General features: G+C 41.3%; 1 protein-coding gene across 11 annotated transcripts in view; it reads left to right on the top strand.

Moving 5' to 3' along the window:
- DMD (dystrophin) overlaps nucleotides 1-12,705 on the top strand; it is a 1,245,415-nt gene that overhangs the window by 1,160,919 nt on the left and 71,791 nt on the right. For all 11 annotated transcript variants that reach the window (XM_082770266.1, XM_082770264.1, XM_082770258.1 and 8 more), the window contains one exon: nucleotides 2,851-2,912. In XM_082770266.1, the coding sequence (XP_082626392.1) occupies nucleotides 2,851-2,912 (62 nt within the window). The remainder of the gene's footprint in view (nucleotides 1-2,850; nucleotides 2,913-12,705) is intronic.

Raw genomic sequence — 12,705 nt, 5'->3', positions numbered from 1 at the left:
TACTCATCCAGGTAATGTTGACAAGTGATTAGCTGTAATAGTTTCTGCATCTAAAATGCTTCTTTTGCTCTTCTATCCAGCACAGGCATGAGATTCCAGAGTCCTAAACAGATACACCTTTGCCAGATACCTGATGGCTTTAAAATATTTTAATGGGAATCTGTGCCTTTGAAAGCTCCCAGACTAAACAGCTATGGAGCCCCAAGTGGTCTTGTTTATCCACAGAACAATCTGGGGCTGCCAAACTGAATTCACTGTAAAAATTAGGCAGATTAGTTTCAGAGCTTTCTTGTAACTGCATGCACGAGCTCTTTCTCTCCTCCATGTCTTTGCTACATGATTTGGCACAGAAGCCAAGCACTTGCTATGCAGGTATCTGAGAAGTACTCGCACAAATGGCATCTCAGATAATAAAGAGGTGTGGAAAACCATCATCACCAAAATTCCTGAGCTGTTTCCCCTCCGTCAGCCCCAGCTCCCAGCCTGAGGAACACGTTTGTTAGCAGTGCTGGAGTTTGTTCTGTAATAGCCCCCATCTGGGGCTACCTGCCCATCGGGAGGCAAGCTGAGGCTGTCAGGCTCATGCCTCGGGAGCTACTGATCTGGAACTAACAGTGGGCGCTAACAAACTGCAGTCACAGGTCTGTGGCTCTGAATGTTTATGTGCTTCTGCAGTCCGCTTACCTGAATTGTGAGATCTCTGTCTGTACAGAGTTATTTGGCAGTAAATGTGTTCCCTTGCTCTTTTCCTTTGGGCTGCTATTGTATAAGCAGAAGGGTATGGAAGCCAAGTTTCTGGGGGACTCAGTGTGTAATGGAAACTGTTTCTTTTTGTCTTCAGAAATACCCTTTAACTATACCAAGCTATGCCAAAAGCTGCTGGTGCTGCAGAACCTCCGTGTACCAAATACGGTGGCAAATTTGGGACCTGGGACACAGTTGTCTTGGATCCACGGGTTTTCTCTTCAGGCTACCCCATGTCCATGGTAAAAAAAAAAAAAAAAAAAAAAGAAAACAGGGCAAGCTCAGATTGCTGAGTGCCATTGCAGCCCCCTCCCTTCTCAGCTCTTGTTCTTTTACCGGAGCAACGAACAAGACCGCGGCTGCAGCTCTGCCGTCCTCCTGCCTCTCTCACCACCTTCAGCCACCACAGGAATTAGGAAGGGGAGGGGATGCTGAGGCTGATGAGACGAGGCTTGTTTAAAAGCTTGTGCTCAGCTCAGGCAGTGCTATGCCTGCATTTTTCCTTATGCTTATTGCTTGTGAGCCCTTTCATTCTTTTGTGCAGTTACAGAGCAAAATGTGGGAATATTACATACTGAATAGACATTACTGGACCAGTCAAGTGTTCACGTGGATCGAGTAAATAGCCTGTCTTCTAAGATCCAAGTGAAATCCTGCTAAGAAAACGTCTCATAAATTTCTTTTTCCCTTGAGTAGTGGTGGTGTTGAAATGGTTCGTTGAGATCTGCATCCTGTCTTAGCCTAGGGTATGCCTGTAGAGGTGTACTTTGGAACATCACTGCCCCAAAAAGAGCTCAAGGACAGTTTGCTCTCTAAAATAACATCATGACATCAGCTTTCCAGTGCATGGTTTGGTATACAGGGGCATTCAGCTTGCTTGCTGGGTTGTGATTCATTCTCTTGGAGCTGAGGGGTGTGTGCTCCACTAATTCCAAAGCACCGTGGATCAAACCCTGCTCTTCTGTGTATTTTCTTCCAAACGATGTGTGTGTGTGCTGGACCCAGGATGCCTGCTTTTAAAGTACAGGAATTGGAAATGCAATTGCTACCAAATGTATGTGCTTTTCAGAATAGTTTTAAGAGTACTCGTGGTTGTCTTTCAGTGGGGCTGAATTCTGTGTGACCAAGACTTAACTGCCTATAGGATGGATGAGAATTTTCCTTCGAGTTTTCCACATTGATGGATGCATGGTCACATTAACTATGCCAGCATTAAAACAAACAAACAAACAAACAAAAATTTAAAATGTGTAGCCTTAGGAGACATGAGTTGCTACTACACTCACTAGCACTTCGTGCAGTTGGCTTTCTCACTCTGCGTGTCTTGGCAACACGTTGTGCTGCAAAGCTGGAGAGTGCGAGCTTCCATGCAGAGATCATCCCATTTACATTCTAGTCAGAGGGCCGGGATTCATGACCCTGATTTGGGCTCTCCCTGGTTTCCCAACAGTTCTGCCTCCCCAGACTTCACAGGGACCTCTAGGGCAAGGAGAGGGCCTGGGAACCGAGCAGCCTAACAGTGTGGTACCGAGAAGGAGATCTCCGTGCATGGGTGCAGCACATGGCCCAAGAAGCAGTGCCAGCTGGTGGGGATTTCGATGCAGATGTTTGGACTGCCATGGGTGGTTGCAGCCACGGCACGTGGGCCGGCTCTGATGTAACACGTGGCAAGAGCAGAAAGGGCACGTAGGGTGCAAGGGGTCAAATATGCCCCAGATCTCAACATCCAGTCAGCAGTTTCATAAATGCTTTAAGCCCTTTTAAACATCTGTCCTCTGGTAAGGGGAATGATCTGTATGAACTGAAGACTTTAAGAACTGGTGTGATTACAAGTTCCCCAACATGCTGTGGTATCTGAACACTCACAGTCCTTGTAATGTTAACAGCGCTTTAAATTTTGCTCCCTGAGCCCGTGCCTAAGTACAGCAGTCCAAGTTGACACCTGGTGTTGAACGAAGACACCCTGCTGCTGCTCAGGCTCCCTCCTGCAAGAGCTCAGGCTGCTGGTGGTGGTCTGGCACAGCACTGCAATGTGCAACTGGGATCACATGCTGTGCAAGGAAAAGAGAAATTCCATTTTACTAACTTTCATGTTTTGTGTTGTAGCCATGAGACGCAAACGACCTGCTGGGATCATCCCAAAATGACTGAGCTCTACCAGTCTTTAGGTAAGACACTTCTACCATTTTTTTTTCCCCAGTCACACAAATTGCTACAATAAAAATTTCCAGCAGTACTGAGACAAAATTATATTGAAGTGAGAGGCTGTGCTTTTATCAAGGTTAAATATTCTTCAAGAGAAAGGCCTAATTATTTCAAACGTGGAGTGGAAGAATTAATGTATCAATTAGCATGCTTGGAGTGTACACTGGATTTACTAAGTAGTTTGGTTGCATTGTTGCAAACTTCGCAAAAGACTGGGACAGAAATGGAAAAAAAAAAAGAAGAAGAAATCCTGTATCTTTTCACTGTCTAATCTATTTTACAAAAGGCAGATGAAAAATCAAACCAAGCTGCTGTTAATGCTGGCTTTTGGATGGTAGAAAGCCAATTGAAGCAATTTGCCAAACTGCATTACCACTGCTTTATTTTTAAAGCACTTTCAATACTTGGAACACATGGCAGCTGTCATGATGTCATTTTGAATACCCAAATTGCATGCTTATTATGACTTCAGTGCGCCTCTCTGGTGGTTTTTTTTTGTTGTTGTTGTTTTTTGTTGTTTTGTTGTTGTCTTTTTATTTTTTTTAGCAGCTTTGGATTTTACCAATAGAAAGAAGCACATGTATAAGATATAATAGGTCAATCTATGCTCTAGTATAGGCTGCTTGGCAGACCATTTAATAGCTAACTGTTTGCATTTAATGGTCCTGTTAATAAGTAATGGAGGGTATAATAAAAATTAAGCTATTTCTTTAGAAGTATCAATGAATATGCTGCATTCATAAAGGAGGTTACATTCGTATAGTACACATATATAAACCAGCTTTTAAACAAGCCAGCTTCAGTACTAGGACAGTCAAACCTAATGTTCAGTGCAGGCTTATTTACCATGGTGAAATATAGCTTAAATTATCTCCTGCTAAACTCTGCACTGGCATAATTAGACTGTTTTCAGTTGCTAAACTGATCTATTTCAAGCTAACTCGGGGAACTTGCTCTGCAGTAAAGGCATACCCAAGCTATTTTAGAAAAGTGATATGACAAAATCAAATGAAAGTGTGAAGGTTTTTTTCCTTATAGTATTAGCAGCGTGGCAGCAATTTGTTTAAAAATTAACCAGTAGACTGCTCTGTATGTCAAAAAGGGATATAAGATGTATAAATTCAGGCTAACAAAATGCAGAAGCAGGCAAGTGTTGACTTGCCATTTAATTATAACGTATTGCCCTGTTTGCCTCCTTTATATTTCTGCTCTGAAACTGAGTGGTTTGGAGGATTCAGGACAAATAGTAATTGTGCATGCAGACATCTCTTTAATATGGGTGGATCTTCAAACAGTTGCCTGTTAATTGAACCACACTCTGACTCTGCAGCCTGCTTTGATCCAGAGACGGAGTGGTGTCTCTGATACTGTTGCTGGTCAGACCTGAATCCTCTTGAAACTGCTTTTCTTCTGGGATTTCTTTATGGTATTTCAGCTCAAGTACTCTTGAATATTAAGAAGTTAAGAGGTAATTGTATAAGAGGGGAAAAAAGTGTCCTGGTGGGTTCGGGTCAACAGTTCAAAAGATGTGTGACTGTTGAAGTCAGCTTGTATTTAGTTTAACTGAGATTTTATTGCTGTGAATATCACCTGGATGTCAAGAGTTGAAGACATCCTTCCTTCTTCCTGCATAAAGAAGGAACATGTTTAGGCAGATTTTATTTCTCTTTATTTTTTCTTTTAAAATCCATCTGTTTTCAGGAGAAATGAATGTCCAGAAGGACAGTCCTCTTTCTGGCTAATTTTATTTCTATTTTTTGGGTTGAGAACAAGTCCTTATTAATATAGATGTAACATTAATTTTAGCAAAGGTTGTGTAATAAGTGTTTCTGTTAATAAACTTAGGTGTCTGTACATGTGTACAAAACAGATTAGACAAAGTGATTCTTTGTGCACTGCCACATAGGGTAAAGCTTTGATAACAGTGATGCTGAATAACCTACCATTTTATTTTATTTTATTTTTGAATTGGGTATATTCATCATTGCCTAACTCTATAAATTGCATAATACAAGCATAACCCGTTTAGTCTTGAATGGAAGCCTTGATGTGTTTTCAGTGCTTTGCTTTGCCTCAGGTCAAAACGGTAATAATGGGATGTTTGAAGTCTTTTCAGACTGTTCAGTAATATTTTATCTGAAAAGATATTATTAAAGTCGATTTTGTATTGCATACTCATTAGATCCTATTATTTTTCCCCACATTAGGATCCAAATTTTGCTTCTTGTTCATATGGAGAAATTTGTAGAGAGCTTAGTATGTATGCAATTTAAAAATCTGGTAGAAAATGTGAATTCTACAATCTAGGTAAATGCAAAAAAAAAAAAAAAAAAAAGTGAGACCAAGCACATCAATGCTGTCAAAAGTGTTCGTTTCCATTTTCCAACTCCTACACTTTGCCCATAGGGAATAATTGAGCAATGAGATGTAGCACTCTGTACATCCCAGGTACTGACTGATGTGTTGCCTTTCCGTAAATTTGCCATGCTTTAATTGATGCCAGTGCATCATAATTTGCTAGAGGATCCTTGCGTCTAATTTAAAGTCTTAGAATTTACAGATATTTTTTTTTAAGTGAATGAGGAAGATGCAAGTGGGCACAAGGTAATGTTTTGCATTTTCCTATGTCTTTGAGCCAAAATAGACTTTTCTGCAAAAGAAGTAATGTTAGTTTTATTCTTCACATATCCACTTCACACACCTACAAATTGCCACAGTACATTTTGCTGAAATAGATGAATTCCAAGTTTCAAACTTACTGTCCTCAGCTTTCTGTCTGAGAGGGTTTGGGTATTTGTAAAAATGAAGCTAAATTACGTGGGGGTGTTATTTGGTACCAATAAAAGAATGTAGGAATGTGCTGTGTACATTACTGTACCCGATCAGGTTCTCAGTCCAAGAACTCCTGTGTCCAGTAGGGACCGTGTCAGAGAAGGCAGAAAGAAATTGCAGGAAAAAAATGTAAAATACCCTTCCCTTTTTATGCTCATTTGCTGAAACAGCACCATTTATAAAAATACTATTAATAAACACAAAATGTTCCATTTTAAATTTAGTATTGTGTACTGGAAATTTTTACCTGGCTGGTCTTTCAATAGAAGCTTAGCAGATTGAAGTGCTTGCTCTGGACTGCGTTTCTTTATTATTTAAACAACATAGCAATTTTATCAGTTTTAATGAAGCATCTATTGCTGACTCAAGTTGGGCAATTTTCACTCTTCATTTAAAGTTATGGGTACTTAAAGTTACATAACGAGCCGTCAATATTAAATGACATAATTGTTGCTTAATGGTCACATCGAAGTGGCAATAGGTAATTGCAGCAATGACCTTAGCTGTATCATTTAATTTATCCACCAGATGTTGTTACAGCTTGCTTAGCTATGTAAATGAATAACATAGTGAAAAAACAAGTGGTGAAATGGAGAGGTAGTAAAAATCAGTGACATGTGAGTCTCAGGGGTTTGGCTGCCAAGAGTCACCCCCAGTTTGTGTAGCACCGTTATGAACCACTCCCCTGTTGTTCCAACTTCCCTCTGAAAGTCTTCAAAGTACCCAGAACTGCTCTGGCAGCTTTTCTTTCCAAGAGCAGTTGCCCTGCAGCAGATCTGCTTTTGTACACTGTTCTTTTACAGCCCCCTTACAAATTTTCTCATCCTTCATGATGGCTCCAGGGCATCACTGAAATGAGAATTTGCATTATTTTGTTGTCCTGGAAAATTCAAGGACCTTTGAGACCAGGAGAGCAGGAATCAAAGTAGTTTAGGACTGCTTACCTTTTTTTTTTTTTTTTTTTTTTTTTTTCAGTTTGTCTTCTGAGTGTGAGCATTTAATTGCAGACAGCTTAGCTCAGAGTGACAGCATTTTGCCTTTAAGCTGATAATGTCTCTAACCTTAGCAGTGGTGGTCCAGGAGAACTTGGTCTGTCGTGCCATACTGTTAGTGTCCCCCTCCTCCAGTCTTCCCATGGGATGACAAGATGAGTTTCCTGAGACTCTGTAAACAATAACTGCAATAGCAGGATGCAGTCAGGAGGCATCTGTTTCTCTCTGCTAATTTCCCAAGGTAGGACAAGAGGGTTAAAAAAACCCACCCACATCCTTGCAGACTCCAGTGCACTGCAGCTGGTGACAGCTTTCCATTTAATTTGGGGTGTGGGGGTGGCGGTTCTCCATGGCATGTATGGAAGAAATGTCTCAGCTGCTTAACACAAGGTGAGAAAATGCTGAGAGGCACCACAAAGCCTCCACCAGTTTCGGCAGCAGCCGCTGTGGTGATCTTGTGGCTGGCTGCCCCATACAGCAATGGGAGCTTCAAACTGTGAATGACCGAGGAAGATAAATGTCATTGCCCTTTTTGGTTTGCGTTTCGATGTGTCCTTCTGAAATGCTGCCTGAAGAGGTTAAACTCTTGGCCCCTCCATGCCATAAATTCTACATTTCTATTACAAAACTATTACACTATCTGTTGCTTCTCTTGCTTTTCTGAGATTTTATCCCTTTTCAACTAATTGATTTCCATGCATGTATTAATAAGACATGTGCCTATCTTACACATCATCTGATTTCTACTGAAATCCAAGGAGATGATACGTGCAAGCTTTTTTTTTTTTTTTTTTTTTTAAAAAAAATGTTGCTTATCCACTGATGTCATTGTCAAGGTAACTGTAATTGGCGTAATAAAATTTTTCATTTTGGGAAAATAGGATTGCTTGGGTTCTAACACCCTTGGATAGTCATCGGACATGGAGTATGTCGTCTTTCTAAAGGGTATGGCTGCATCTTGTGCAAATGTACACCTAACAGTCAGTACACGTAGCTATGGCAGAGAAGCCTTAATTTGCTGATGAGCTACCAGTGGTAGGGACCGTTGTGTTTCAAGGACCTTGCGTCCCTTGGAAACTAAACCATAGGTCTATTAGCACTAAAGGAGGAAATTAGAGAGAGGGCAAAGTAATGTTCTGCTGTAAAACAGCTAGCCATATGGAAATGTTTTGCTCAAGAGCATTACCCTCTTGGTTTGCAAATGGAGATCATTCCTTAATAGTTTTGAAGTTGTTTGCTATTTATTGTAGGATTTTTTGTTAAGACTGATCTCAGCTAGCACATAGGCTGTTGCTGACCTGACTGTAAACTCTGACTATGGCCTGGCCCCATAATGGGGTATAACCTAGGTGTACCTGGGTGTTACACTCTTGGACTTCCAGACTGAGGAAAAGCCATGCCATACTGAAACTAAATTCCCAAGGGCCTTGTCAATTGATCAGGTTATCGGTATGCTGGCACATGCTGTGGTGTTCATCCACTTCTTGGTCTAAATGCAGTCATTAGCACTTTGGTGCCCTGAGTACCTCCCACTTATTAATTAATTTGCAGAGACATTCTTGGCTGTTCTACTCGATAGAGTGGTTATAATACAACACCCCATATCTCTTTGTGGACAGTGGTTAAGCTACATGTCTACATATTTAATATCACTGTTTACCATTATTTATCCTCAAAGCAATGTAGATGATAGCATTAATTATTGTTATAATGAAAGAGTCAATGGCTAGGACTCAGCTAATATTAAGCAATGTTTCTTGATTAATTTCTTTCCTTTATGCATTTGTCTCATTTGCATTTTTAAATTACAGTTCCTACAGAGGTGATATATGGCACTGTAGGGCATCATTAGAAGATTTATATAAGCGTTTGGGGCAGCAGGAATGTATCCAGCGCTCTTATCTACTGGTCAGGGAATCACAGCTACATTGAATTGGTGTGAGATGAAACTTTTTGAAAAGTCAGGGTGCTATTAGTTTGATGAAACATGTGAAGGGTTAGTGGCTGGTGGTGGAATTATGGTTCGTTCAGGATTGTACAGTAAACAGTTTTTAACCTCTGTTAGGTAGGCATTATCAGAGACAACAGTGACATGTAATTCCCCAAATAGCTTATCCTCTGCTAGCACTATATTTATGAACAGCTATTTGAAGAAGTCATACTATGGTAGTGTAATGCTCTCAGGTTTTGAGATATATTGATGTAGGTTCATATCTTTTTGCTTGCAAAGAAGTGAGAGTTTAAAAACAAAAAAGCCAAACAAAACAAAACCGGGGGGGGGGGGGGGAACACAAAAAATGTAAATCTCATTAAATGAAGATGAGGGTTTGATGAGGCTGGCCAGATGAGGATTTGACCTAATGAGGTCTAGTTGTTAACTTGACAAATTTTGCTCTTGTGATGATAGTTACCACCTGAAGCATGCAAGCTGCTCGTTTCAGTTTGATGGGATCCAGGCAGTGGAAAAAATAGTGTCCATAAAATCATGTGAAATGACTGTGTTTTGTCCTTGTCAATTAAAAAGTGATTAGAATAATATTCACAATACTATAAACAAGCGACCTCTCTAAACTAAAAGACAAGGTAGTTTCCAGGTAGAAAGGAATTCTAAAATGCCTTCTGATTACATTGTGTGTGTGAGAGACACGTTTTATCAACTACCTTTGGGAGGTGAGAGTCTGGCCTGTCCCAGAGCTTTTAAATGCTCAGCCAGATGAGCCTGTGTTAGAGGACAGGGCATTGTCAAATGAAACATCCCAGTCATTCAGCACTAACAGCAGCTGGAGCAGCTGTGCAGTGAATATTCTTTTAAAGAACGGCCATGGAAAGCAGTTCAGTTATAACACATTACCTAAAACCAATCGTCTGGGTCATAGATGCATGCTGCTGAAGAAACAAATACACCTCCACACTGGGCACTACTTCTCTTGTTAAAAATGGCCTTTTTTTTTCTTTTTTTTTTTTTAACTTATTGCCCTTTTTTTTTATTGCTTTTAGCCATAAAAGTCACCTTATTTCATGCAATAAAGGGTCAAGAATATGAGGATCTGGTTTTGCTATTAAAACAATTATGATATTGCAATGTATAATATAGAATTTAGCATGGAATAATAATAATTAAAAAAGTCTACAACATCTAATTTGTTGATACAGTGTCAGTAGTCAGTGGGACAATCCAGCAGGTGGTTCAAATTTTTGATGCAAATCATGGATCACTTCTCAAATGAGTGATTTTTACCTGATTAGCCACTGTCATAAGGACCTGCTAGATGTAATTATTGCTGTTTCTACAATACCGTAGAAAGGCAGCATTGAAAAATCTGTTTATGTCTTAGCTCTTTTGAGGAAAAGCGTAGCCCTTACATTCTGAGATTACTCACAACATGCAGAATTATGCAGGAGAGGTTAATTAGACGGGATTAATTGGCTTTAATTGTCTGATTGTCTTTCAGCAATAGTTCTGATTTAAGTTCTTCCTACCAAAAGACTGGAGTCCTTTTCATTAAAGCTGCATGTGTAAGGAGCATTAGTTTTTGTTGAATAATTTGTAGGCATCTGATGGACACAGAGGAGATCAGTCTTCTAGATAACCTTCTCCTCACCACATTAGTTGCTGTGAAGGAGCGTGTCGTGTCTGTAATGAAAAGAAGAAAGCTGCGAAAGGAGATTTCCGAATTTCCAAGGCTCATTTATACCTTAGCATTTCAAAATCTTTCACAGTGACAGTGAGAGAGAGAGGGCTGTGGTAGAAGCTGAGAAAGATCATGGAGAGATCTTCCTGTTGTGTTGGTGGACATTGCTTATTGCTGCTAAGGTATCAGCGCCTGCCCTTTTCTTACAGGTCTTTTGTAGTATAATCCTCAAACTTCTCCCCTGGAAGCATTTCTACTCCTTAAACAAAGAACTGAGTGGCATGAGAACTACTTTTTCCTCCTGGTTGTACTACAAATGTCACCAAATACAGCGCTGCCACGTTTTTCTCAGTCTGTTCATTTCTAGGGGGCAGGTGGTCTTTTCCAATACAGAACATAATTAGATTATGCTCTTGAGCATCTACATTTTCCGATCAAAGCATGGAAGTTACCTTCTGAGCAGTGAGGAGTAGGGCTGGGGTTGGAGTATCACCAAAACAACCCAAAAGTCTCATACACTCCAAGGACTTTTCAGACCTCTTATCATCTCATTTGGATGAGGGGCTGTGCACTCCTTCTAGGAGTGGGAAGAAAGGCTGGAGAAGTGCATGTTTGGTGTACTTCATTTTCTCCTACCTTCTTAGAGGTGGAAAATGCTCTGTGGAATCAACAATCAGTGGGTCCTGAGTCTGTAGTGGTCTGTTTGGGAGTGAAGAAAGCAACAGATAATTTCCCTTGGGAGCCAGGAAGGGAAAAAAAAAAAAAAAAAAAAAGGAAAGGATGAGCTAGTAGTGTTTTTATAAACTGTTGGAAGTTTGTTGCTGCTTGTGCCACATTCCTCCCTCCTTCACATATTCCCAGCAGTAATGCCTGGCTTGCAGCCAAGCAGTGCCTTATGCTGCCTTACTCCAGTTTTCCTCCATTGCTGTTACCAGTGACGTTACCACTAACGTTAGCAAGCAGAGTTACCAAGCCTCGTTACCTGACAGTCTTATGTTGTACAGCTCACTTAAATGGAGTCATACACCAGCAAGGGGAGCATTTGGGGCCCAATTAGAAGAGAGCTGGGCTTCCCCTTGCTGCTCCGTGGAGCAGTGCATTCTTCTCAGCAGTAGCTTAGGGGTAGGAAAGTCTTGAACACATCCAGGGAAGGTACATCTACAGCTTTGCTGGGCACCCTGTTCCTGTGCCTCGCCACTCTCAGAGTAGATAATTTCTTCCTTATATCTAATCTAAATCTCCCCTCTTTTAGTTTAAAACCATTCCCTCTTGTCCTATCACTCCACTCCCTGGCAAAGAGTCCCTCCCCAGCTTTCCTGTAGGCTCCCTTTAGGTACTGGAAGGCTGCTATAAGGTAACCCCAGGGCCTTCTCTTCTTCAGGCTGAACAGCCCCAACTCTCTCAGCCTGTCTTCATAGGAGAGGGGCTCCCGCACCTTGGTACTCTTCGTGGCCCTCCTCTGGACCCGTTCTATAACAGGTCCACATCCTTGTGCTCGGGGCCCCATGCCAATGTGTGCAAATATCTGAAGGGATGGTACAAAGAAGAGGGAGCCAGGCTCTTTTCAGCGGTGCCCAGTGCCAAGACAAGAGGCAGCAGGCACAGAGGCAGCCTCCTGGGCTCCAGTTTGAGCACCAGGCAGCACTTCTGTGCTTTGTGGGTGAGGAGCACTGGCACAGGCTGCCCAGAGAGCTGTGGGGTCTCCTCCTTGGAGATCTTCAAAAGCTGCCTGGGCATGGCCCTGGGCAGCCTGCGCTGGGTGGTACCTCCAGAGCTCCCTGCCAGCCTCAGCCATTCTACAATTCTGTGGGCATTTGCTGTGTTGCCCTCTCCATAGAACAGTCTTCCCTCATTGTAGTCCAAGTCAGAATTTAAATTCCTGTCGTGTAGTTATAAAATGCTATTACACTTGTCTTTCAGGAGCCATAAAACCTCTTATTATTGTCTTTTTTTTTTTTTTTTTTTTTTTTTTTTTTTTTTTGTGTGTGTGTGATTTAAAATAGTTAGAATGTGATACTTTTGCTGAAATGGAAGAAGAGGCAGATGAAAGGTACAGACACAACCTGGCTGAAAGTGAGGTCAGGAAAGGCATCTAAAGGAGTCCCAAATATAAAATAAAATGAAAGTACTAAAATCTGAGGCAAAGATGTGACATGGAATGACAGTGACATAGCAAATGACTGCCTTGACCTGATCAGCTAGCCATCCATTAGGAGTGTGGTAGTGGTAGCATAACGAGGACGGGAGGTGGGCAGTTGACAAAAACAAGGTGTTGGGCTAGTGCTGATAAAAGGTGGGAG

This window comes from Aythya marila, assembly GCF_965140915.1.
Source record: "Aythya marila genome assembly, chromosome: 1".
Classification (NCBI taxonomy): domain Eukaryota; kingdom Metazoa; phylum Chordata; class Aves; order Anseriformes; family Anatidae; genus Aythya; species Aythya marila.
Note: the sequence above shows the minus strand (reverse complement) of the source record. Positions and strands in the feature narration are given on the sequence as shown.